This window comes from Zeus faber (assembly GCF_960531495.2).
Source record: "Zeus faber genome assembly, chromosome: 18".
Taxonomy (NCBI): Eukaryota; Metazoa; Chordata; class Actinopteri; order Zeiformes; family Zeidae; genus Zeus; species Zeus faber.
This window is the reverse complement of record NC_137210.1, coordinates 14,752,094-14,779,512: the sequence shown is the minus strand read 5'-3', so window position 1 is coordinate 14,779,512 and position 27,419 is coordinate 14,752,094. Positions and strand designations below refer to the sequence as shown.

The 27,419-nt window shown below is 46.9% G+C and overlaps 2 protein-coding genes across 2 annotated transcripts; one reads left to right on the top strand and one right to left on the bottom strand.

Annotated features, from left to right (window-relative positions):
- Positions 1-495: 495 nt before the first annotated feature.
- Positions 496-17,197, top strand: LOC307244035 (vang-like protein 1; the record flags this gene model as incomplete). Its single annotated transcript, XM_080019016.1, has 9 exons — positions 496-566; positions 2,128-2,302; positions 9,766-10,194; positions 10,780-10,955; positions 13,030-13,163; positions 13,628-13,663; positions 15,418-15,574; positions 16,224-16,458; positions 16,937-17,197. The coding sequence occupies 9 exons, from the start codon at positions 496-498 to the stop codon at positions 17,195-17,197; spliced, it is 1,674 nt and encodes a 557-aa protein (XP_079875142.1).
- A 2,888-nt stretch (positions 17,198-20,085) lies between these two features.
- On the bottom strand, positions 20,086-25,609 carry LOC307244287 (calsequestrin-2-like). Its single transcript, XM_080019426.1, has 11 exons — positions 25,104-25,609; positions 23,075-23,159; positions 22,779-22,879; positions 22,565-22,676; positions 21,832-21,905; positions 21,621-21,751; positions 21,458-21,503; positions 21,269-21,323; positions 21,013-21,113; positions 20,822-20,896; positions 20,086-20,734 (listed from the first exon to the last, which is right to left on the bottom strand). The coding sequence occupies exons 1-11, from the start codon at positions 25,338-25,340 to the stop codon at positions 20,495-20,497; spliced, it is 1,257 nt and encodes a 418-aa protein (XP_079875552.1). The 5' UTR covers positions 25,341-25,609; the 3' UTR covers positions 20,086-20,494.
- Between the last annotated feature and the right edge of the window lie 1,810 nt (positions 25,610-27,419).

Genomic DNA, 27,419 nt, shown 5'->3' with positions numbered 1-27,419 from the left:
ATCAATTTGTTAATCGCAGTCATTTGTGTGACGATTAATCAGCAACAAAAACGTCACGATCGTGACCGCTGAAAAAAGTGTCGGTTTGAGCTTTCTGTATCTCCGTGAAAAACACACAACTTTACAGTCACAAACGTGTCATCAAAGTTAGAATTGGCATAGCAGCACCAGGCAGCTAGTTCTACTGTACATTTATGTGTTAGTCACTTAGATACCTTTCATTTTAAGCTTTGATCGCTCTCTCTCTCTCTCTCTCTCTCTCTCTCGCTCTCGCTTCCAGGTCAATGAGGCCCTTAAAGCAGCTCTCCGCGTTCGTTGTCAGTCGTCGCAGATTCCCGAGGTCTTCTACGGACCCGTCTCTATAGCAACCCCTCCTCCTCCTCCTCCAGTCTTCCTGAGCAGAGCTGCCAGCGCTCTCCCCTCTCTCTTCTGCACGCACCGTGCGTCTCCTCATTCCCACGGCCGGTCGCCGGGTCTGAGGCGGCCCTTTCCGAAATGGACACCGAGTCCACCCACTCGGGCTACTCCTTTCACTCCAGCCGGTCCGGGAGATCCAACAGACACGGGTATGTTCTCCGTCTGCATATCTGTCTGTGTTTGTCTACAGTCTGCCGCCTGCCACCGTGTCTTCCCACGGTGTTTCCAGCCACCCGCCACTTTGTTTTTTTTTCTTTGACGGCATGCATTCATGGCCATCAGAGTGCCACACTTTATATCCGCGCTGATAGCACTGCCACATGTTGTTTGCTGGGGGAAAACAAACGAATGAAGTGAGAAATTGAAAGAGGGAGAGAGCGTAAGTGATCAAGCGGCGGAGACTGATGGACAAAGCTTAGGGATTAGGGCCGTCACAGTTGAGTGGCTCCCGCCGATTCACCCGGCCTGTTACAGTATGTATAAGGTGATTAGGATAAAGTAGATGTCTTCCGCTCTCTCCGCTGCTTCCCGTTGCCTTGACCCGGCTGCTTTAATATGCAAACCAGACGCCCAAACTACACCGGGCCCGGTGGCGCAGCGTACGGGCGCGTGTCTTTACGTGGTGAACCCTCCCAGACCCGTCCATGTTGTTGTAGAGAGAGGAGGAATAATGAAAACAACAGCAATTTAAATATTAACAGTTTAGTGGGAACTTTTTGTCTGAAATACCACCAAGGCTTTTATCCGTTATTGCGGTAAAAGTGGTTTTTCGAAATGACATCACAACGTTTTGATCTGGTTAAGACCGTCTCACAATACTATATGTCCTCTGCAGACACAAGCGCAGCAAAGTCTTGCAGTTCTACAGTTAAAACGTATAAAAAAAATGTTTTATCGCAGTCTGCCGTAAATTTTTAAATGAATTTTAATATATTTGAAATGTGAGCTACAACTGTAATTGTTGAAATTGGTCAGTGGGACATTCTCTACTGCATGACGTAAATGTTTGCTCGTTGTATTTGAAACGGGGCTTGATCAATAAGTAAATCTGACAGCAGCTCTAGGTCTGCGGTACAATGTAGTCTCATATAAAACACATTCAAATCGATTGCACTCTCAACAAAAACATGTCTATGTCGTTTTATCTCCTGTTTCTATGGAAAAGGCTCCTGTAGCTTTAAAAAAAGGACCTCTCGCCCAACAAAATTGAAAAAAAGCTGCGCCAACTCCACGCGGACCCCGCGCGGCTGACGTGGCCAGTGTAGTTCCCACAGTGGATTAACATGGATTTAATAGGAAGTGTGCACTTACGGCACGCCGCGCCCTGCCCGTATGCTGCGGCAACTCGCCCGGTGTAGTTCCTCCCCTATAGTGTGCTGAGACGGCTGAGACCGCAAATTTTGACGGTGTTGGCTTGATGTGTTATGTCATTTTAGTGGTTATTTATGTCTCGAGCGTGTGTGCCTATGTATTTATGTTTACAAGTTTTTGTATGGCCTTGTGTCCTTAATTTATCTGTCTCTGTCCTCTAACATCCGTCGAAATGTGTGTGTGTGTGTGTGTGTGTGTGTGTGTGTGTGTGTGTGTGTGTGCGTGTGTGTGCGTACGAGCGTGCCTCTGTGCGCGCGCACGTGTATGTGTATGTGTGTGTGTGTGTGTGTGGTGTGTGTGTGTGTGTGTGTGTGTGTGCATGCGTCTGCCCTGCACAAGCGAGCGGAGCAGGGAGCGGCACAAGGCCAGCAGCAGTAAGGACAGCAGTCGCTCGGAGCGCTCCGTCGTCATCAACCCCCCCGACACGCCCTCCCAGAACTCTCCGGTCCAGAACGGGGAACCCCTGCCGGGGGAACCCGCCCCGCCCACGCCGGAACACGGAGAGGACGCCCAGGTACCCATGTTTGTCGGTGGAGATAGGCCGCGACTTCGAAAAACGGCGCCGTCCCACGAAAGCAGTTTTTAAGAGACGTGACCTGAATGTTATGAACGTGCACCTCTCTCCCGCTCTGCGAGGAGGAGTTTTTTTTTTTTAATCAATCAGGGAAACCATCTGCATGCTCACAGCGAGATGACCCCCCTTTAACTCCATCTCACACAGCTGGCGGTTAATCGCTATAGTGCCCGCTCCGTAATCACAGCAAGGGCACAAATGGGTCACGAGCTTAGCGTCCCTCTCGTAGGCCTGCGTACCGGTGTTGCACTCCGGTGTGTGTGTGTGTGTGTGTGTGTGTGCGTGTGTGTGTGTGTGCGTACGTGTCTGTGCGTACGTATGCCTTTCGTGTAATTGGGTGTGTACCTGTGACGAGCCCATGACTCTCCCCTGAATTGAGAGCACAACGTTAGCTCTCCCCGGATCCGATGCAGGAAGCGAAAAGCAAACACCTTTTTTTGTTTAAACGGCCACACAGAAATAAGAGGACCTGGAGCGAGCGCTTGTCAAGCAAACAAACAAAAAAAAACAAAGAGATCTTTGGTAGAGACGGGCCAACTCGTAGCGATGATATTGCAGCCCTGACACCGGGAGGGGGCTCCGTCCGGCGGATATTAAACTTCGATGACGGGGGCTTTCGGGGGGATGGGTGAAGATCACGGGCGGGAGGATGAACAAACGCTTAAATGCGTCGGAGAAGGGAGAGACGGGGAAGGATCGGTACACAGGCAGCAGGAGCGGTTAGAAAGAGGGGAGAGGAAAGGGCGAGAGGTGCGCGGCGGCCGAGCGGAGAGGGAGGAGTGGAGAAGGCGGCCGGTGATAGATATTGTTCTGTAGAGAGAGCGTTCCGCCTCGGGGCTGCCTTCATAGACTTCCTGACCTACTTGAATTGCATCGCGGTAAGAGCATTTTGGCAGGGATGAAGTATGAAGCATCTTTGTGTGTGTGTGTGTGTGTGAGTGTGTGTGTGTGTGTGTGTGTGTGTGTGTGTGTGTGTGTGTGTGTGCGGCCGTACACAGCTTTGCACGCGTCCAGTACACAGTACATCACGACAGTACATCCAGGGTCTAAATTGGTAATTTGGAAGGTGGGCGGCTCCTAATGGTCAAACATCTGGATATTATGGGCTTAGAGGAATCAGATTCAATTATCAGCACAACTATTGAAAAGGCTGTCTATCTATCCAACTATCTGTCTATCTTTCTATATATGTATAAAGCTGGATCATAACAGTTGTTCTCAGAGATAAGTATACGTTCAATCATTTTGTTTAGATTGAGTAAGAGAGGGAAGTACAATGGACTATTGTCTCTTTGCACAGAGCCTGCGAAAACCTCACTCTGGATAAAGAGAGTAGCTTAATTACACGCGGAATTTCGCCTTTCGCCAACTACGACTCGGTTGACCGCAGTAAATGAAACTTTTTGGCCGCTCCTCTCGTCCTGGGAATTTCTGGGGAGTCTGAAAGTTGTCAGTGAGCTTGAGCCCTTCCGAAGGCCCTTCAACATCTCTCTCTCTCTCTCACCCGCCGATTCACCGGGGGATTTTGCACAGGCTTGGGCTTCGCACGGCCTTCCAGGCACTTAGATCAGTCCAGCAGATCCCACCCGTCCCCCCCCCCCCCCCCCCCTCCCTCCGGAACCCCCCTCTGGTCGGGGCTGCAACATTCCATGCTGTCATGTGATTGTCAGCTTGTAGCCGGCTTCCATTGTCTGCGGTGTAAGATAATCTGCAGTCATCCTACATTAGCCCCCCAGACAAATATGTCAAAATGGCACAACCACCGGTGCCGCCACCGCCAGTTCCATTCCCGGCAAGCGCTCTTTTAAGACGGGTTCTCTGAGAGGGCAGCGCTAACGCTAATAGGCTCTGGTGCAGAGGAATTCTCGTAGACTGAGATTAGCCCTAGCATGCAGCCAAACACCACTCTGAGGAAAGCTGATATGGATAATCTTCTGTGTTTACACGCATGTCTGTGGCATAAGCATATATAGTGTGTATTTGTCTGTGGGAGTGTATACTGTATGCTCATGGCCACACACTAGATGTACATGCATTCATTTATGCCACTTCATATATATGTGTGTGTGTGTGTGTGTGTGTCCGTGCGTGCATGTGTGTATGTGTGTGTGTGCGCATGCCTGTGTGTGCGTGCGTTCATGTGTGTGTGTGTGTGTGTGTGTGTGTGTGTGTGTGTGTGTGTGTGTGTGTGTGCGTGCGTGTGTGTGTGTGTGCGTGTGTATGTGCGTGTGTGTGTGTATGTGTGTGACTCACAGAGAGGTTGCCAACCATGTACTGTAACTGTGAGACTGTTCATGTTTCCCGTGCACTCCGTTGCTGAAACCGAGACACAGTGACTTTGTGCCGGCAGGCTGAAGCTTCAGTTTCCTGGAGCCTTTAGGGTTCACAGTTTCTGGGTCTCCAGTTTCTGGATCTTCTTAGTCAGTACAGATAAACAAAGGAATAAAAAAATAAAAACGACAGATTCATACATACACATGAAGTACACACATACGCAGACACAAACACACAATATGACATAATGTCGCCTAGAAAGCAGAGAAACAGAGAAAGAAAGGAAGGGCGCCGCAAAGGCGATTTAAATTAAATATGTTTTTGGTGTTTTATTATTCAAAGCACGCAAATACTTACGGTTACATTTACCGTCCCACACACACAATTATACACACGTATAAAGGTAATTTTAACCTCCACCAAGGCCCATGGGTCTTAGTCATTGGGTTTTTCGGTTGGCAGGCTTACCCTGTGTGTGTGTGTGTGTGTGTGTGTGTGTGTGTGTGTGTGTGTGTGTGTGTGTGTGTGTGTGTGTGTGTGTGTGTGTGTGTGTGTGTCTGTGTCTGTGTCTGTGTCTGTGTCTGTGTGTGTGCGCGCGCGCGGGCGCGTGGAGCTAAGCCTGTCAAGTCTCTTGTTCGTCGCTGAGCTTGGTGACGCTGTGACACGCCTCGCCATAATCCATATTCACCCTGTGCCAGACGTGAACGCTGCCAAGCGCGGCCCATTCAGCCCTTTCTCCTTTAACACTTGCCTAATTTGTTTATTCTGTCTGGTTGTCTCTCACTCTCTCTCTTTCTCTCCCTCTCTCACTCCCTTCAATGTAGACATCACTCCCCATTCGCCGAGCATTTACCTCTGATTAAGTCGGTGTTAATGGAGTGGGTCAATATTACACCTTTACACTCTTCTCTCTCACCGAGGTGTCACCGTGGAAGGTTAATTAAGATATTATTCAAGGGGACCTATTATGCTGTAAATGCGTGCTATTATATAATAGATCATAATAAGCTATTATGCGTGTTAAAATTGGTCGCAGAGGTGCCCAACACATGTTGTCGAAGCTTTTTGCTGAAAATAACACTTTTGCATTCGAGCCATTGTGACATGCCTCGAAACCAGGACTGTTCCAAAACGGGCTGTTTCAGTGTGTGTAGCTTTAATTGTGAATGAGCAGCCCAGCCCCTGGTTAGACCCCCCTGGGTTTGAGCACAAGTTGGATCTGCGTTCTGTGAGCCAATGGGGTTTGAGCTTTACTCCGGGCTTTATTTATTCTCTAGCACTATACACAAAAATCTGTTTCTGAACAAATTTGAGGTGAGAAATAAGCAATCCATGTGCTGAATCTTCACTCACGTTAGAAATACAAGGCCTTATTTAAAAATTAGTTCTGAGTTTCGTCGCTGTTCTCCAGCTTGTGGGAGACACGGACGACGCACCGGGACGCTCGGACGCAGAATTTTTTTGTTTCATGTAAACGCCGGAAAATAAAATAAAATAAAATAAAATCAATAAGTACATCTACAATAAAAACCCTCTGTTTTTATTGGTTTTGTTTCGAGAAACGCACAGCGGATCGGATGGAGCAGACGACCATATAATGAAATCCGTGACGAGCGGACGTAAGCTTGGCCACGTCTAATATGAACATTCAGCATTGGAACATTATATATGTGACAGGAATTAAGGAAAAGCATAACCGCTCCCCTTTAAGTTTCATGAAATGGAAGAATGTACATGTTTGTTGAGATATATTTTTACACCAAAAGAGAAACATGCACACGCTCCTGATCAGCGGTTACCACCATTACTGGGCTTATTTAAAGGGTTCTCACCAGGTCCTTGAGGTGTTTGAAGTGCTTGAAACAGGACCATTGTAAACCTGTGATATTCCCCCTGGTTTTGTTATTCAAATCGTAACATAATAAAATGTTTCCAGCATCGCTTTTACGACATTGATTATTTCAGGGAAATGTAAATTTAATCCAGCATGGTTGGAAATAAACACTTATGATAGTAGATGACAATGAGATAGATAATAATAGATATATAGATACAGCATATAGATCTACTAATTAAAATAATAGACAATGAGACTAAGGCCATATTATATTTGAATAATTAAGGATCACATTGTAGATGTATATATAATATTGTATTTATTTTGCTTGAAGTCCTTGAAAATGAAAAAATAGTGCATAAAAAAGTACTTCATATTGTAATGCCAGAATGAACCCTGTTATCGCTTTAACTGATACTTCACTGCCCAAACTGCTCCATCAATAAAGCAGGCTACGGCCTCCAGAGTTACTTTACATTTTCACATTCCGAGTGCGCACGGTCTTCTTACGTTAAATATAATTAGTGTTAAAGAACATGTTTCTTGGTCATTTTTCAGTGTGATACTAAAGCGTTTTTGTTGGCCCGACACGGCTCTGCTCATATTCCTAATTTAAAAACAGGAGAAAGAAAGTCGTCGGTACAGTTGCTTCAGCCGCAGACCAGGAACAGGGAGGTAGAGGAGACGAGGCGGGAAGGGAAGAAGATTCTGATGATGACATTTCGGCAGCCGACCTCATCGTCACACACATTACTTTCTCCTGAATTCTTGCCTGACGCTTTTTTTTTCCCTCCTCCTCTGCTTTCTTCTCATCTGACGCCCCTCATACCCATCCCCCTCTCTTCTCTTTCTCGCTCGCTCCTCTTCCTTTTGCTTCTTATTCCTCTTCTGGCTCTTGCTGCCGACCTCTCCCTCGGCACGGCGGAACTAATGAAGCACGAGACTAACGAAGGGCTTAATAATTAGTACAGTGGCAATGCTGCTGCTCTAGATTTGTGAGATCTGTGATTTTTTTGAAGAAGTCTCACTCTAAGTCTTGTCAAACAGCACACACACCACAACACATGATAATAATAATAATAATAATAATAATAATAATAATAATAATAATGATGATTATGATAATAATAATAATAATAATAATAATAATAATAATAATAATAATAATAATAATAATAGGCAATAATAATAAAGCAATGGAATAAAAAATAAAAGGAGGAAATTGAAATATATGGGAAAAAGTGGAAAATACAATAAAACTTTTAACTGTACACAAAAACTGTACACAACAGTTAACTATACACAATAAAATATGACAATACACACTAAACCTAATGATAAACAACTAAATTAATGAGGCAACATTTGAAAAGGAGGGAGTCATTTGCAACTGTGGCCCAATCAACCGCAGTCTTGTCTTGGAAAACTGTGTTTTTTTGTCAGCTGTGTTTAACCGGGTTGGTGTGGTTATACGGTGTCAGACTGACTGGAGGGAACTTAAGCCTGCCAGCATCAGCTCACTGAGCACTCCCAAAAAAAAATCAACGACTTTCCCTTTCACTGGATCACTGCTGCAACGCAAATGCGAGTGTGTATGAGTAGGTGTGTTTTTGCAAAAAACCACATTGATATAGGTTTTTTCTACTAACACTTTCCATGTAATTACCCCAAGTCTTTGTCAGAACAATATACAGAGTACACACACACACACCCACACAGCTATGGTAAAGTCAACTGATATAAATAGTCTGCATCCATCCTCTATCCTCATCTTACCTTTCTGTTCTCATAGTCTCATGAAAAAAACCTGAAAGTGTGGTGTATGTGTGTGTGTGTGCGTGCGCACGTGCGTGTGCACGCGCGCGCATTTGGGTATGTTTCCGCAGATAGGCATTTGAGTCTTATCTGTATAGCTCATTATCTCTCATTCTCTCTGCAGTGACTGCTCTGCTAACTGGAATTTGTCTTAATGTGTGTGTGTGAGAGTGTGTGTGTGTGTGTGTGTGTGTGTGTGTGTGTGTGTGTGTGTGTGTGTGTGTGTGTGTGTGTGTGTGTGTGTGTGTGTGTGTTGGGAAGAGGGGACACAGCGACACATTCGGCGAGGAAACAAGTATTTAATTAGACATATGAGTGACAGACAGGCAGAGAAAGAAGAACGCTTCTCCCGAGGAGACTCGACTTTAATGCGGTCTCTCTGGGTGGCTTTTCATGGCATGATTTAGGCTGAAAATCATCGTGCTGGCGGAGGACGACATGAATTTGACTCTAATTTGTGATGATGGGTCTGCAAAGGAACAGCTTCTGTTGTGAGTCAATGTGTGTCATATGTGTGTGTGTGTGTGTGTGTGTGTGTGTGTGTGTGTGTGTGTGTGTGTGTGTGTGTGTGTGTGTGTTTTTGTACTGTATACATACATTGTACCTGGACATCAGTGTGCGACCCGATCTGTCGTACCCTATCGGATCACTGTGTACTCTGGTGTATCTTAATGAGGCGGAACTCCCAAGAAAGTCTAAAAACCTCTCAGAAATAGTATGGGTTTACTTATGGGTTTAATGTGTGCACGATGCACCAAATCTTGAGTCATTGTTCTGTCTCCTCTGTCACTCTTTCTTTGTGGACAGATAAGGAAAAAAATTTGAATAAGGAATATATTATTCTATATTTTTGCGTCTCAAATTTCCCCCTGGGGATTAATAACGTGTTAATCTTACTTTGCCTACATCTCTCTTTATTTATTGTCTTATTTCAGTATGTAGTATGTGATGTTTTGAATATTTCAAATTGTTCTTTCTATGAGGAAAAAAATGATGTATAATATAAAAATGGTCCATGTTCCATCCCCATCCTTATTTTACTCCACCATTGAGATGCTGCACTAATGCTGCATTCGATTTAGAGTTGGTACTCTGTGATTACAAGTCGGGAGTCCCCACTTCCATACTATACAATATGTCTTCCATTGGTAGTTTAGGTCGAAGTGTGTGTTTTCAAATAAAAACCCATGCAAAACTTTGTTCATTGTCAGCGGTGTGTCCCAGCATGTTGCTATGACATCAAGTCTGCTATCCTCAAAACTCAGGCCCCGAGCAATCTGCCCCGAAATTCCGACATGGAATTCCGCCTTAAATAGCCGTTCCGCTGCGATTTTCTCGGAGTGGGGAGATTTTGCAGAGTTCAGACTTCAATGGTATGCAGCATAATGCTGACAAGGCACAGACGCAGACAGGTGCAACCCAATACATCCAAAGGAAGCTCCAGCAGTAATTCCCTCTCTACCCGCCCTCTCGTCAGGATGATAACTGGGGGGAAACCACCACGGCGGTGACGGGCACCTCTGAGCTCAGTCTATCCCAAGAGGAGGTGGTCGGCCTGAGGAAGAGCCCGGAGGACCGTGTCCGGCAATGTCGTCGCTACCTCCCCCTGGTGCTGGGCCTGTGCATGGGCCTTCTGGTGCTGGCCACGCCGCTGGCCTTTCTGGTGCTCCCGGCCATGCTGTGGCCCGACAGGCTGCAGGCCTGCGGTACCGCCTGCGAGGGCCTCTTCCTCTCCATCTCCTTCAAACTCCTCATCCTCCTGCTGGCTGTGTGGGCGCTGTTCCTGCGCCCCGCCCCCGCCGGCCTGCCCCGCGTGTGTGTGTACCGAGCATTCCTGACGACGCTCACGCTCCTGCTCACCATGTCCTACTGGCTCTTCTACGGGGTCCGCATACTGGACGCACAGGTGAAGACAGGTTACGGCATATTGAGCCATAAACAAAACTGTGATGGCAAAAATGCTTGATCTGCATGAATTTGTGTACACATAAGAGCGGGCAGTTATTATGTAATCGCCGTAATTTTGTAAAATATTTGAATTCCACTTTCATACGTTTCATAAGCCATTGTTAGAAATGTTGCAACAATTAAAATGTTAATTAGGTGCATTTCCATCAGTTGGGTTGAAACAAATTAACTCTCTGCCCATGTTTTTATGTTCCGACGTTAAATATGATGAGTGGATAGACATTTATATAGGCTTATACGATGATAGTGGCATAAAATGTTAATCGCAATCGTATGACAATCAATAACTAAAATTTGTGACAGCCCTACATAAAGCCTCTGTTGTGTTTATGTCCCATTATTGTAAACGTTGAAACACTGGAGCGAGGAAAATACCATTTCATCCTTCCTTCATGTTCAAAATGATTCATTTGATAGCGACACTCATTGATATTGCCGCTCACAAACCAACAACAACGCACACAGGGCAATTCCAATGCAGAATTCAGATCTCCGACCCACCTCTTCGTGTTGTGTTGCGCAGGACGAGGACTACCACGGCATCGCCCAGTTCTCAGTGTCGCTGGTGGACTCCCTGCTGTTCGTGCACTACCTGGCCGTGGTGCTGCTGGAGCTGCGGCAGCTGCAGCCCTGCTATAGCGTGTGCGTCATACGCTCCACCGACGGAGAAACGCGCCACTACAATATGGGACAGCTCAGGTAATCACTCAGGGGCGGAGGAGAAGAAGGATTGCGCGGCTTTTGCGGCCGCTAAGCCTGTGCGGACAAAAAGCAAGCGTCTACTTCACAAAGCGCCCACAAACGGTGAAATGCACCTCTAACTGGGCTGCCACGCAAATAGCGTCTCGGTGCGCCGGTGCTATTTGCACGTATTGAAATGTGTTATAATGGACAATTTCCATTATTTTCAAATCCCCCAGTCAGGATTTGGTGCTTAGCACCGGCACAGTCCCTCCAAGTATTTCCATACAATTTTACATTTCCATTAAACACTTCAAATCAAAATAACTACTGTCCGACAATTATTGAAAGTTTTATACGAAGACTGATAATTCGTAAAACAGGCAAGTGTAGAGCAGTGGCTGACTCTCCAGTGGAGAGCCCCGCCCCGGATGCAAAGATCATTTACTTTGCCACATGGATAATTGCAACGAGACGCAATACAATGGCAAATTGCATGCAGCAGCAAAACTTTATGGGTGTGTTTGCGCTGTCATATCATGAGCGCAATACATTTTGTGATTGTGATCACTTTCCGTCCAAAAGTGCTCGCCATGGTGTCCATTGTTTATCTGCGGAAACAACTCTTTCCGGGTCAAATTATGTGCGGCGCGAATCGCTGGGTTTTGGATACGCCGGTTATGTCCTGGGTTTAGTTGGTTACATGCCGCAATAACTTGTAGCCACTCTGATGCTGGACCCCATTTGCATAGACCCAGGACAGGTGTGGCTGCTCAAACCACACCATCCCCACACCACAAGGAGAAATCCAGGTCTGTTAATTGGATTGTTCCTACGATTTCAAGCATAATTGGATTAAGATCGATAGTCCAAATATTGCCTTCACCCGATTACGATCGGCTTATTCAAGTGCATGTAACGCTGACTGTGTGAGTTGTGTACTGTTTAGGGGTGGAGGTTTTCAGCTACCCTGAGTGAATGTGCAAGCCCCTTTTTCGTTCGTTCCCGGATTCGTATTCTGACACACATTTTCACCGAGCAGCTGTACACACCTAACAATGATGACCAAAAAAAAGGTCACTACTTCTGGCCCCTTGGGAGCTCAAATTTTAAACATTTTTTATTCACTTTCCCTTGGACAGTTTGTAGCGACGTAGTTGAGGATCACGGAAACATAACAATAGGGGCCTTTTAAGTTTTAGGGAATGACGACATGGGAATTGGTGCGACACTGGAGCAGCATGTGTTAAAACGCACACACGCAACACACACACACACACACACGCACACGTATATCTACACACACAGTGACACTTTATCACCGACATCACATTCGGACCGGCTGAAGTATGCGTGTAATTCGAGGCCCATGTCCAGAGGGCAAGAATGACGAGTGTAATTGAGTTACTCGTCATTTGGACGCCCAGTCCCGTTCGCTCGGGGTGCGCTATTCTCAGAGTATCGGGGGAGGGAGGGGGAGAGGGAGGGAGGGGTGGGAGTGAGACCCAGACAGACAGACAGACAGACAGACCCCATGACGCTGAAACACTTCGTCTACACTGTATTTTTCTTTTTTTAAATCTGGTTAATGATGTTTTCCAGTTGTAAATACCAGAAATTGTTTACGAACTATGATTAAAAAAAAAAAAGGAATATTGGGTCAGTTGTACAACATCTTGTTGGTCTGATGTGGGAATGAATTGGAGAGAGATCTGGAAAGGTGTAGAAATAACCCCCGCCCCACCCTGTTCCTATTGGGGAATAATCGATCAGTGTGAAAGAGGGTCGGGGTGCGGGGATTCAGAGGGGCAGTGCAAAGCAGACAGTTGGAAAGGATTCAACTCAATTAAACGCAGAAATCGAATTAGCCCCGACAATAAAATGTACGTCTGCTCATTTCCCCCTTTTTCTTCCCTTATCTGCCTCTGTCATCTCTTTCTCTTGATGCGTCTCTCTCGCTTTGTCTGCTCGACTTCTCTTTCATTCCGCTTCTCCCTCTTCCACTCTCTTGCTCCGCCTCTCTCTCTCTCTCTCTCTCTCTCTCTCTCTCTCTCTCTCTCTCTCTCTCGCGCTCTCTCTCTCTCCGTCGCAGCATCCAGAGAGCCGCTCTGTCCATCCTGGAGTTCTACTACAGGGATTTTCCTCTCCACAACCCGGCTCTCCTCTCGGCCTCCAAGCACCGGACCGCCAAGCAGATGGCGGGTTTAAAGGTCTACAACGTGGACGGTTAGCCCCCCCCCACCCCCCTCATTTAACGATCGTTTTAGTCGACGCTTAATTGCCAGACAAATAATTTGCGATAAACAGCTTAATCGTCCTTTTTTCGTTCACCCTCTCATGCCTCTCAAATTCATTGACGTCGAACATCAGGATCTAAAAATTCAGCTCATTTTCCCAAACGCACCCGACGGAAACACACAGAATTCATTCACGTCGTGTGTGCTCTAACATTTCTCTGCTTTAAATTCCCTTCACATTCTAAAGAAAACATATAGAATTGGGGAACGAGCTATGTAATACTGTATATAATAATTGTGACAGCCCCTAGTCTTGTGTTCTTAAAAACACATTGAAATTGTTTCTATTGGCCTCCCTCACGGTGCCCCGCTTCCATTTACTGCTGTGCCTTTTTTACTTTTACCGTGCTGTGTTATTGAATTATTTCATCCTTCTCCTGCTTTCATACGCAGCTTTTAAAAATAGACTCAGAACGTACCTTTTGGACAGTAAGTGGAGCTCAAAGTGACTGCCGTCACTCTGCACGAGCACTTTGTCACGGGAAACGACCAATACCACGGTCCAATTCACTCCCCCTCACCGCCCGCCAGCCGCCCCCACCGGGTGGGGGCAGCTGATGTATGTGTTTGCATCCTCGGCGAGTGCACTGATGCACGCTCACTCACATACACACCCATGTATACACGTACACACATGTACACACATTGATGAATGGTGTTGTTGCTGCACCGTGCTCAGAAGATGCTGCGTTAGCTCACCGTACACATCCGGTGGGGGTGGCGGTTTACACACACACACACACACACACACACACACACACACACACACACACACACACACACACACACACACACACACACACCGTCCAGCCTCATTATCTTTTATCCGAGTGGTGGTCACGGGGTTAGGGAGCAGTGCAGTCTGGGAGATGGTGTCGTTACAGCACCTCCCCCAGCCCCCTCCTCTACCTCCTCCTCCTCTATCAAAGTATGGAGGAAAAGCCTCTGGGGGGCCGTGGAATTTCAACCCTTCAATAATTCATCACAGCGAAGCTCACCACTTTCTCTCTCTCTCTCGCTCTCGCTCTCTCTCTTTCTCTCTCCGTCTCACACACACACACACACGCACGTTTCTGCCTCCTCCTTGCCTACCCCGTCTCTGCCTTGCTCTCGTTTCTTTTTCTCCCACTTTCTTTCATGCTTTTGCCTGCTCCACCCAACCCCCTCCACCCTGCTCATTCACTTAGTCTTCCTCTTTCTCTCTCCCTGTCACTGCCCTTCTCTCTCTCTCTCTCTCTCTCTCTCTCTCTCTCTCTCTCTCTCTCTCTCTCTCTCTCTCTCTCTCTCTGCAAAATGTAAAAATATATTCCAGAGGAGAACAGTGCCTTCGTCCATATATATCACTGTGCACGGTGTGTTGTTATTTGCCGGGTGCTGTTTTGCATCTCAAATGATGTCATCCATAGGGATCCCACAGTATTTTAATCATTTCCCAGTGATGTTTTGTTTTTTTGGGGGGGGTTTTCGGTGCACGTTGCATTCCACTCCTCTCTTATCACTCTTCCACTCTCACTCACTTTACATATGCAGATTTAACTGTTAATTATTTAAGGATGTACCTGACCTGCAGGGGTGATAATTAAAGCCCTACCTGCCTTCATGAATATGAAACCAAAGTTTAGTCCTCCAGACTGATACGCCTCGAACATCCAAACGCACAACCACACCAGCTCTGTTGGCGTTTACGGTTTTGCCGCACAAATGAATAAATTCACACACACCAGATGCAACTACGGCCTTTGAAATGTAAAATGCTGAATATTTTATCCCCAACCACCCAATCAAAAGATCTAACTGTTAGAATTCCTCAGAACTGGCGGCGGTGCTGAGTGGAGAGTGTCTCTGTTTTCCTCAAACTGTTGGACTGTGACAGCTCCGAGATTAGATGGCAGCGTGTCGGAGATCTATGATCAAGACCGACTTAGAGCACCCTCCCCACACCTTTAATAGGTGTAGTATATATATTGTGCTGCTTCACCGATGGCTACAGTCATCTGGGAAAAGAGGCTATACTACACTCCACTACTAAGGTTTTACTAAAATATTATAAGGTTTTACCACAAGAATTCATCAAAATGACACTAAACATATCCAAACCTAAACAGACCATTGATCGTCGCTAAATTTGTTGACCCAGCGGTCGGTCGGACCCAGAGTTCCATTCCCGTCTGTGCTTCCCTCAGGTTCCGCCCCTGGAAACACAGCGGGGGCGCAGCCTCCCAATGGAAACCAGTCCCGGGCGATGGTGGCCGCTGCAGCCAAACGACGGGACAGCACCCACAACGAGCTGTACTACGAAGAGGCCGACCACGAGAGGAGGATCCGTAAGCGCAGGGCCAGGTGAGAAAGACAGATTAATAGATACAGGTAGATAGATAGATGGATAGATAGATAGATAGATAGATAGATAGATAGATAGATAGATAGATAGATAGATAGATAGATAGATAGATAGATAGATAGATAGATAGATAGATAGATAGATAGATAGATAGATAGATAGATAGATAGATAGATAGATAGATGGATGGATGGATAGATAGATAGATAGATAGATAGATAGATAGATAGATAGATAGATAGATAGATAGATAGATAGATAGATAGATAGATAGATAGATAGATAGACAGACAGACAGAGGAGTAAAAGCATAAAATTGTGGATATGTTGGCATTGTGCTAACTGTTTAATTCTACTATTTTAAAACTTTTTTCAGTACCTAGTAAGTTGTTAGTGAATGTTTTGAATGTGTAGAATGTATCAAAATAAAATCTGCTATAAATAAATTGAATGACAGCATGAAGCTGGATGAAAAGATTGGAAGGATAAAATGATAGGCAAATACATATACTGAAGGTGTATTTAGCATGCACGTGCGTGTGTGTGTGTGTGTGTGTGTGTGTGTGTGTGTGTGTGTGTGTGTGTGTGTGTGTGTGTGTGTGTGTGTGTGTGTGTGTGTGTGTGTGTGTGTTCACGCTGCGTCGCCAGGCTGGTGGTGGCCGTGGAGGAGGCCTTCACGCACGTCCGCCGCATGAAGAAGGAGGACGAGCGCGCCTCGCCGTCGGACATCATGGACGTGCGCGAGGCGGCCCTGGCCATCTTCCCCTCCATGGCGCGCGCGCTGCAGAAGTACCTCCGCGCCACCAGGAGGCAGCACTGCCACAGCATGGAGAGCATCCAGAAGCACCTGGCATTCTGCCTCGTCAACAACATGAGCCCCAAGGTGAGGGCAGGTCCGACGGGCTACGACGCTTGTTATAAGTGGATTTATTGATCACTTTCGTGAAATCTCCCCTTTAATGCGGCCACAGGAAGCAGATATTACTTTTTACACATAACCCTGGGATCGTCTCTTTATCCTTGTACCGTGCCTCCCTTTAATCTACCGTTACACTAAATGAGAAAACGTATCTGACGGTCGGAACCCCAACGTAGTGCATGTGTCTGGACGTCACGTTTCAAAATATGTCAGAGAGTAGTTTGCTTAGCTGGATATTTACCATTTCCAATGAATGAGAGACATAACTGACACTGGATAGGGTGACACCCAAAGTTAATGTTATCATCATTATTCTCTACACGCGACTTATTCGCTTTGTTCAAAGCCCAGTTCCAATAACGGCAGCGTAGCTTCCGGTTGTAGTGTCAGAGCCATAATTTGAGCTTTGCCAAAGTTTTCCTTTTTTTGTCTCTGCCCTCAGGCCTTCCTGGAGGCGTACTTGGCCCCGGGCCCCACCCTGCAGTACGGCCCCGAGCGCTGGATGGCCGACCAGTGGACGCTGGTCAGCGAGGCGTCGGTCACCAGCGGCCTGAAGGAGGGCGCGGACATCCTGCTCCGCTGCCTGGACTTCAGCCTGGCGGTGACTGTCAAAGGGATCCCCTTCATCCAGATGAGCGAGGAGTTCGTCGACCCCAAATCCCACAAGTTCACGCTGCTGCTGCAGTCCGAGACGTCTGTTTAGGCAGGACGCTGGATTGTCCACGACGGGACTCACTCAACCTTCAAACTTTGAAATAACCCTTTTTTTTGTACATAAATGATTAGCCAACCTCGAAGCAAAAAAAAAAAACAACAACAAAAAAAAAGAAAAAACGACAAATAAGCGTTTCTTTTGTACTTTTTCTGTACCTGTGTTTTAGACCTGTTTCTTAAATTATTTGCTCACGTACAATACAGTGTTGATGTGGAATCCCTTCGGACAAAAAACAAACGATGGATAAATGGACCGAATGATGGAATGATGTTGTATTTCTTTCCCCAGATGAATGAAATGAACAGCACGGATGAAAGCAGCGTAGCAGAGTAAAAGCAAACAACCTCGGCTCTCTCTGTCCTCACAGTTCGCAAACTCCTCTATGCACTACGGACGACCCTGACAAATTCCTGTTCTTCCTTCCTTCCCCATGTGCCAGTACGTGCCTGCGTGGGTGTTAACGGGTGGGTGCTGATGATTTAGGATACAGACACGGTTGTGTGGGTTACATCGGCCTAAACACGTGTGTGTGTGTGTGTGGGTGTGTGTGGGTGTGTGTGTGTGTGTGTGTGGGCGGGTGTGTGTGTGTGGGTGGGTGTGTGTGCCAGGCGCACCGTACACAGGTTCTATCTCGAGCTGTCTCTGCTTTGTTAATAGCGTTGCTACGGCAACTGTAGCATTTTCCCTGGCGCGGCTTCTGATATCAACAAGACCTTTCCTTCCTCCCCCAGACTGTCCAAAGACTAAACCCCTCTCACAGCGATCAACAACATTATTTAGACATCATGTATTGTGAATATGTGTATAGTATTTATATGTGTACATACATAAGCCCTATATACATTTTATAGCAGCATTAGTGTATGGCTTGAATCTTTTTTTTTTTTTTTTTACTATGTACTTCCTCCATTTATGTCAACAACTTCACTTCTTTATAACTGGGAGACTGAACCTGCATCGGCGGACAGGTGGAGGCCAAAACGCGAGAGACTGCGCATGAACTCTGTATCCAGGGTTGCCTTTGTTACCGTAGGAAGTGCACGCCAAACTCATATTCATCAGGATAAGATCAGAAAGGCGGGAGTGAGCTGAGAAGGATTTCTGATTGTCTGATCGATCGATGCGATTCGATTGGATCTTTCCCCCCCCCTTTTTTTTTTTTCCGGCCTAATCATCCTCCCTGTTTTTTCCACTTCGACGTCCTAATGAGCGAACGCAGGCGCCGCGTTTTCGTCTTAACTCCCCATGAAAGGCTGCGTTGTTGCATCGCACGTCAGAGCGGCATATTTGCCCTCGGCCGAGCGGAACGCGTCTCCTCCCGGGAGTTTCCATCTTCTCAAGGCCGTGAGATAAAAGAGATGATTTAATGTTACTCCCTGCTGCCTTTTTATTTCATCGAGGCTTTAGGTGAACTTGACCCGTCTTTCAGGCACAATACCTCTCACGAAAAGATATGTCGTAGTTTGCATCGCGCTGGCGTCCGTCTGCGAGGAGAAGGGTTGCAATTGAACCTTTTTTACTTCACCTTGACGATCTTGATTTATGTAGATGGCTCATGTCTAGTGTCCGGATCTCCTTGTGGCGGTGTTGTCTGTGCGGCGCCAGGTGTGGCTCTGCCGCCCCCTATCCACATGTCCAGGAACTGTAAATGTAAGGAAGTACTTTGTGTTAAGATCGCGACACAGAAGAATATTATCTTTAAGAATAATCTATTCCAACATATTTCTAAATGCTCTCTTTTTAGTGAGACTATCACGTTGTAAATCCATATTTACACGAGTGTTATTATTGTTACCGACACATTTGTTTAAGATTTGATAGTGTTGATGGTATGTGTTTTATAGTGTTAAACAGTACAAGCCCTGCGTCTGAAATGCCGTACCGCGTACTACGAGTTCATACTATACTTGCCATAATAGCATGCAGTGTTTGCATACAGTTATATTTCACTGGAAGTAGTAGATCACCCTGGTACTTTTCACACACTACTGTATTTTATGCATACTCTGGTTTCGGAACATGGTATTGCTAGTAAAGCCATTTCGGACGCAGTACATGTCCTCTTGACTACACATGTGCCTCAGTTACACATATTTAAAGATGTGCTCAACATATATTACATTTGAACTTTTCAAGCCGGTGTGTGTGTGTGTTGAGGGGGGGTGGGGGGGGGTGGTATGCAAGCGTGTTTTTTTAAAGTGAGAAGACAACACAAAACATTCCCTTTGTAAATATTGTGCAAACTGAGTAGTTAAGAGTCCTACGCCTTCCTTTTTTTAAAGTTGAACTTGTGAATTCTCAACAGTTGTGTCAAAAACCCAAGTTTGTATAAAAAAAATAAATATTTGTATCGACCTTTTCAAGAGACACCCGGCGACTGTGTTGTCTCGCGCCGGCCGACCCTGAAGCGATGCGCGTTTTTGCAGCACGGGGGAGACGTGGCGTCTGGTCAAACGATCCCCTCCCTCCACGCGGGAGCGCGGACGACTCCGAAGCCACGCGCCGAGCGCTCGCGCCTTTTTTTCACGACAAGCCGAGAGCGGCGAAAAAGGTGCTCGAGGAAGGGGCAAGAAAATGCTTGGACTTGAATGCTGTCGAGGAATCTCGAGGAATCTTTTCAGTGGTGCCCGGGTGGAAAAAGGCGCGTAGCTACAAACGATTCGCAACACATGCTCTAGTATCTAGAGAAAAAAAAAAAAGAAAAACCAGGAAAAATAAACCTCAAGGCACGGGATTAGTGTGTCAAAGAAAAGGGTGCGCTAACAAATACCGCTTTGGCTTCATGATGCTGGAGGCAAGGGCTGAATTGTAAGCAACCAGATGATCAAGCGCAAAACTGTTTAGTTTAGGATAAAACGATTAAAGAATCAGTTGACTTGCTATATCTCATTCGGGCTACGCCGTTTATTTCAATATACATTTGGTTTAAAGACTTGAGTCTTCACCGTATCTTGACGTTCATTTGTAGTTATTTAATTTGACTCAATTTGCCCTCTCTGAAAATGGCTCCATTTACCGGTAATGTAGGTAAACCAGAATCCAGAACGATCCAGACACCTCCACCACCTTTATTTTTTTTTATATATTTTTTTTTATTCTTCACCATAAAACCCAGGTTATAGCCTTTTGAAAACATTCCTTTGTCAGATTTCCCACATCAGTGCTTCAAATAACGTTATTATTAATATACAATTTCAATATAAAACTGTATTTGAACTGTTCTGTTGTTGCTCAAAACATCTTCTCCTCGAAGATGTCACAGATTCACGATGCGCGGCCTCGGCATTATTCATCGTCGTCATCATCGTCGTCGTCGTCGTCGTCGTCATCTTCTTCGTCGTCGTCATCATCGTCATTACCATCATCCTCATCTTCATCATCGGTGTCGTCGTCGTCGTCGTCGTCGTCGTCGTCGTCGTCCTCTGTGTTCACTTTTCCGGACAGCACGTCTTCTATCCAGTCCTCCAGCTCCTGCGCGGTCGGAAGGTCTTCCTCATCGTCCATCTCCATCCACACGCTGTCGGCCTGGGCAACAGAGCAGCGCCGTCACGTCCCCTCACTCCGGCTCGGAACTTTGAACTCACCCGAACCCGGGGCCGCCTCCAAACTCACATCGGTAACGTTGACCACTCCGATCTGAGGCCGGAACAGGTCCACCTTGAAGGTCTTCTCCCAGTAGGGGATGAGCTGAGGGAGGGTCACAAAGAGTAGCACGTTAGGACCGACGCAGACCTGAAAAAACTCCCCATCCGTGTCCTTCCGTCCGTCCGCAAGCGGAGGCGGCCCGGGGCGTCGCCACGCACCAGCGGGAAGTCGTCGGGGTCAATCCAGACGATGCTGAGGTCCGGGAGTTGGGTGTTGTCCCTGGCAACCTCCTTCAGGATCTCCAGGAACTCAAAACCGTCTGCGGGAGGATCAACGTCACACTCACGACAGGATAATTGAACCGAAAGAGTCCTGCAAAGGTGTTATGTCTAGGAGACCTTCCTACAGCCAGATGCTCAGGGATCTCGTCATATTTTACTAAAGAAAGACCCATAGCAATGTCCACGCTCTCACCGGGATCCTCTTCTTCTGCAAAAGCCACGATGTGGATGCCTTCGATATCATCCTCCTTAGAAAAGGAATTTAATGTCAAATGTCTACTTTACACATCCTTTGCAGATTGTGATCTAATGTGATTTAATCACTACATGCTCTTTTTTTTTCCCCCCACTACATGGGAGAAAAAAAGGATTCCTGACTCACCCATGTCTCAAACATGTCCTCGGCGCGTAGTTTCCTCAGTGTTGGTCTGACGGTACAAAAAGAAAGAAAAAAGGAAATGAAGAATTGCGTCAGAATCACTTATGCTCGTGATGTTTACACCGCGGGCCTCGAAGTAAAAGCGAAGTTCACCGTCCGGCTCTACCTCCTGTGTTGAGTTATGAAATCCACCAGCTCCTCCTCCGTGTGCGGCTTCCCTGGGATGGTGACCGGCTCCTCCATGAAGGGCTCGTAGAAGTCCACCTCGTTCATTTTCAGTGTGAGCTCTTTGGCCACCTGAAACACCCGGAAGGTTCACTCCACAGTCCACGCCGCGGGGTGGATCCATTTTGCAAATGAAGGAACGCGTCACTCACAGGTTTCTCAAAGGTGGCAAAGAATCTGATGTAGGGCTGAAACTGCTCGGCCGCTTCCTTGAAGGCGTGGAAGTCTAGAGAACGGCAAAGACAGGAGAGGCAGGGCAGGGTTTTTTTGGGGTTTTTTTTGGAGATAAAAGTTGGCCGGATCGTGCGCCACTGCTTCTCAACAGCGGAGTTGTCGTGGCCCCAACCCCCCTGGTCGATGCATTATCTCATTTTTTTCATCACATCCGTTCGCTTCCTCCGGAGAGACGTGACGCATCAGGGTGGACGGAAATAGCCGAACTTTGACCGCCGCCAAGCAAACGGTCAGAGGTGACGGAGCAGCCACGCACGTCTGCCATCATCGCATCCACACCGCGCTCCACACTAGCGTTCTCACAGCTGCGTGTGACGGGGAAAAAAAAAAAAAAAAAAAAAAAAGAAGAAGAAGACGGAGCAACGGCAGCTGTGTATGCCGGGTTGTGTTAAAAATGGATCTGTAAATCCACGGAGATTTTGGTGATTAAACTGTGCGGTCGAGGCAGAGGTTTTGGACACATCTTGAACGTGGAAAGAAAAGAATAATTCGTCAAATATAAAGGGTGGATCTCAGGCTCCAAACATAACATGGACTTAAAATACCGCCGTAGAGATCCAATATTAGGCCCATCTAGATGAGGTTGCATAAAAGGATTATCTGCCGCGCGCAACGCGAAGACACTCATGGGCCATTTATGGGAACACTCACGTTCAGATTCTTGGCTCTTGAAGTAGCCGATGAGCCGGATGTCTTCTTCCATCCTGTCGAAGGCTCTCAGCTCCAGGGCGTTGTCTATCACCTCCACCGGCTCCTCCAGCACCTAGACACGTGCAGTACATGCAGTCGGTGAGGACAGCGCTGTGACGGCGTTTCAGTCGCCGACGCGCCCGTGGCTTCGCCCCCGGATTGAGCTTTCTCTTACGTCCAGCAGGAACTCCACCAGCGTGTTGGCGGAGAGAAGGCCGTCGAACTCGATCACTCGATCCTCCTTGAACACGTACACGCTGCCCTCCTCGTCCAGCCCTGTGGACAGTGACATAGACGTCCACACGGTAAAAGACACACACACACACACACACACACACACACACACACACACACAGGCACGCAAGCGTCCTCCTTTTTTTTCGAGCCTCAAAAAATGCAGGTCAGCTGAGCAAAGCTGAGAAACCCGGCGTGGATAATGTTGCTCTCCACTGAAAGCGGCGCGATACCCACCCAGTCTCTTAGCCACCTTGGCGTCCTTGTTGGAGTCCACCATTCCAAATCCGATGTCTTTGTCCTCCATGACCTGAGCTGCCAACTTCAGCAAGCAGGGAAACAAACAACCGGTCATGAGAGGTGTAATCATGAGAGGCATTGTTATCCAAAGGAAATCAAGTCATTATGGCAAAAATGAACAAAGAATGCAAGGCACAGCTATTGTCAGTTATTTTAGGAATTTGTTTCATTATCTCCAGCAGAGCAGCTTATTAATGAATACCCAGGAATTCAGTGTGGAATATGGTCTTTGCTTCTTCATGGCTGAAAACTCTGGCTCCAAGTCTAAATTGGTGGAAGTAGCATTGGTATAACTTATATTCCTCACATCTCAAGGAGGTTTATTGGCACACCCGTTCGTGCACATGCATAACGCGTAGATACGTTTGCCAGGGAGCCTGAGGGCTGGGATAAGCCGGGGATCATTTTTTGGGACGATATTGGCACGATAACAACCCAAGAATAAAGCAGCCCGGGGTTGCAGAAACACAGTTGCGTAACCTCCCAAACTGCCTCGCTCCAAATCCAAGCAGAACATGATGACGAGTTAGGAATCAGGTGAGACGCTTTCATGTAGACCTTCGACATGAATCAGTACACGGATGGCGTATAAAAGAGGGACTCGTTTTATCAATACGCTGTAAATGGAAAATGTTATGTTTGCGCTAGAGGCGAGGAAGTGAACCAACATCAGATGGGATGTTCTACCATGTTACTGCCTTGTGGAAAATGTCTCCAAAAATCCCTTTTAAAGTAAATCAGAAAAAGGGTCTCTTTGATACAAGAACTAGTTCTCCGCGTTGCTCCTCAGACTTAACCCAAACGACTGCAAATACAAATGCAAAAAAAAACTAAAGTCTTACCATGTGTGCAGTTTGCATTCGACATTCGGTCAAAATGCTGCTTGCCACAACGTACAGTAGATTTACATCTCATGTCTTTATCTTTCTGATGTTGAGCACCCAGAGCACCAACCCAACCATCGGGCTCCACCTGTGCCTTGCGATCTAACTGCGGCTATTATCAGGACCTCAAGACCGGGCTCAAGTTACCTTTGACAGATCGGAAAGTAAATCAAACAAGCCCTCTGTTCCAGTGGACTCATATCCAGCTGTCGGGGAAGACACAATATCCACCAAGGGGAGGTTGTATATTTTGTCCGACGGCGGTTGCAAACTTCCTGACTATTATCTCAATGACGCTATGAAGTTCTGTTCAGGCCAAGAGTGGAGAGCTATACAGAGGACGATAAAGGTTTGTATCAGACTGAGATGGCCTGGTAGAAATAACCTTTACTGACAGCTCTGCTCCTCACTAGGCTGTAATGGACGCGTGAATGTATACGCTCACATACTTGTGAAAGCGCTCTTAAACACACACACACACACACACACACGCACACACACACACGCACACACACACACACACACACACACACACACACACACACACACACACACACACACACACACACACACGCATTCACACACACACACTCACACACACACACACACACACAGGCTGACCTTCAGTACAGCCACACGCACACAGTACCCTGCCTACGGGTATATACGGGTGCATCGGGCTACATCGCTGCTAATGTCTGATCCGAATGTCAGTCTTGGTTCTTAAAGGGGCAGGGGGTGCGAAAGCAAACGTAGCCTCTGGAGGTAATGACCTCTCTAGGGAAAGGCTCTCGGTCCATTTGGCCACCAAGGTCCGCCTACTGCACAGTAAATCATATCGGCCTGAGGAATGGGCAGTGGTGACCCTCCAACCCCCACGCTGTGAGTTTCCACCACTGGAGTCGCCATCTGCTTTATCACGCCTCCTCACCCTTATCTTCCATTCCTCCCTCTCATACGATGATTTGTTCTCTTTTGTCTGTGTAATGTTCTTCTTTTGCACGTTTCTAATCGTAAATCTCTCTCTCTCTCTCTCTCTCTCTCTCTCTCTCTCACTACGCAGTGCGCTGGTCTTACAGTACCTCCAGCACCAGCTCCGTCATCTGGTGTTGCTTTTGGAGTTCCTTATTGTCGGGAATGGGCTCGTGGTAGAGCAGGCACAGCATACTGTGCTTCTTCAGAGCCTTCTTGTAGTTCCTGTCGTTGATGTCCAGGACACGGTCCTTGCCGTCATAGTGCGGGAACTCCAGTCCTTTCTCGGCCGGCGCCAACTGCACGAGGCTCAAGCAAGGTAGTAGGAACAGCCACAAGGAGTGCATGGTCCAAGACTACCACACACCTCCCGAAAAAAAATAACCTATGAAAATGTGTTTACTCACAAATGATGAAACCGACGCAGCTAAATGGTCTGTAAGGCTGCAAAAAAAAAAGGGGTTAAATCTGGCCCCCCAAAAGGAGACCCTCAGACTTGCCAAGCTTTCCCTTGAAAGTCCGACTCGTGCTGAGCGTTCCCTCCTGCAGCCTGGTCTCCCGGTCGCTCGCCCCCTCTCTCTCCAGCGTAGACAAAAGGGGAAAGAGAAGCGAGTCCGGCCTGCGGAGGACTCGGGGCCGGATGCCGTACATAGCGGCGCCCCTCTCGCTCTACCCATCCAGAACAGGCCCATTTTTAGGAGACCAGTTGTTTGGAGGCTAAAAATAAAGAGGTGAGCAGGAAGAGAGAGAGAGAGAGAGGGGGGGGGGACGAGAGAGGAGCTGATCGCGCAACAGGGGCCTCCGCGAACGCGAACTTTGTGAAGTTTCTCATCGGTGATTTTGTGGGGAAGTTGAGCCCTGGAGATTAGGGGTGTTGTGTTTTTTTTAGGGCGTGCAAGTCTGCGGGGACAGTGGGCAAAGTGCAAAGGGTTTGGTGCTAAAGTGGAAAATGGAAATGTATTTTAAGGGACAGGTCACGGGACAATCCGCCGACAGGTGCGCAAAGGGCAAGTGGAATCCCTGTGCACAGAGGAAATTAGAAGTGACGCTCTACCCACAGCTCTCTGAGTCTGGTGGCATTTTATCGTATAGAGTATAATAATGAGAATAACAAGTATAATATTCAAAAGAAATGAGCAGGGATTCCCGAGGGTTTCTCCCCCCCCCCCCCCTCTGGTCATATCTGTATAAGAGATTTGAGACTGTTTGGAAGTAAAATTAGCTCCTGCCTGTTGTAGAAGAATCCAATCCAAATGCAATTTGTTATAATAATGTTCTTGTCATTGGTAAGTATGTTGGGCCTGTCAGATTATATATATACTGTATATGTGTGTGTGTGAGTGTGTGTGTGTGTGTGTGTGTGTGTGTGTGTGTGTGTGTGTGTGGGAAACATTTTGGATCCCACAGGATCAATGCTGGACTGTGAGTGAGTGTGTGTGTGTGTGTGTGTGTGTCTGTGTGTGTGTGTGCGTGCGTGCGTGCGTGCGTGCGTGTTTGTGTGTGTGGGTAACATTTTGGAACCCACAGGATCAATGCTGGCCTGTGAGTGAATGTGTGTGTGTGTGTGTGTGTGTGTGTGTGTGTGTGTGTGTGTGTGTGTGTGGTGTGCGTGCGTGCGTGCGTGCGTGCGTGCGTGCGTGCGTGCGTGCGTGCGTGCGCGTGCATAGTAAATGCCGCGTCTGTTACCGAACCCTTGCTTTGGAGTTTGTATTTAGGTGGACACAGTAACTGGATCCCTCATTGTCAGTGCGTCTGGAATAGCCCTCACACTGCCCACCGCACTACTGTATTTGCTCATCTCTCATCGTCAAAAATGAATACTATGAGAATTATATTTTAGTATTATTCTCATAGACGGATTAAAAAAAAAAAAAAAAAAAGACACTTTAAACCACAATTGAGAAAATTAAACTGCAAATAACACTTGGGTTCTATCCACTTGATCTCATATTATGACGACATGACAGAATATAAATGTGTGTGTCGTACATGAAGTGTATGCATTTTGTTAGAAAGGTGGAAGTTGATGAGACGCTGCACTCGGTCGGGCCTCCCAACGTGAAATAATGGGTTCATTAATATACCCATTATATACACAGAGCAGCAGCTGCACCTCTATTTTTATGCCACCCATTAGCCCTCCTTTCATCCCTCCATATCTCTTTCGCTCTCCCTGGGGTGGATCCATGGGGTGAGGTTCTGCATCCCCTTCCCTCTTCAGGTGAATCCTTCATGAATCAAGATTCCTGTTGGTCTTTCCGAGTCGTAATTGCAGGCCTGCCAGGTCTGTGTGACAAAACCAGCGTAGTGGCCAATCAAAACCGCCATCCCAGGCCCGTTTTTATTTAGTCATTTTCCTGAATACATATTATTCATGTCATGTGCATGCAAAGTAGGTCCACCCAACCAGCGGACAACAAATTCAA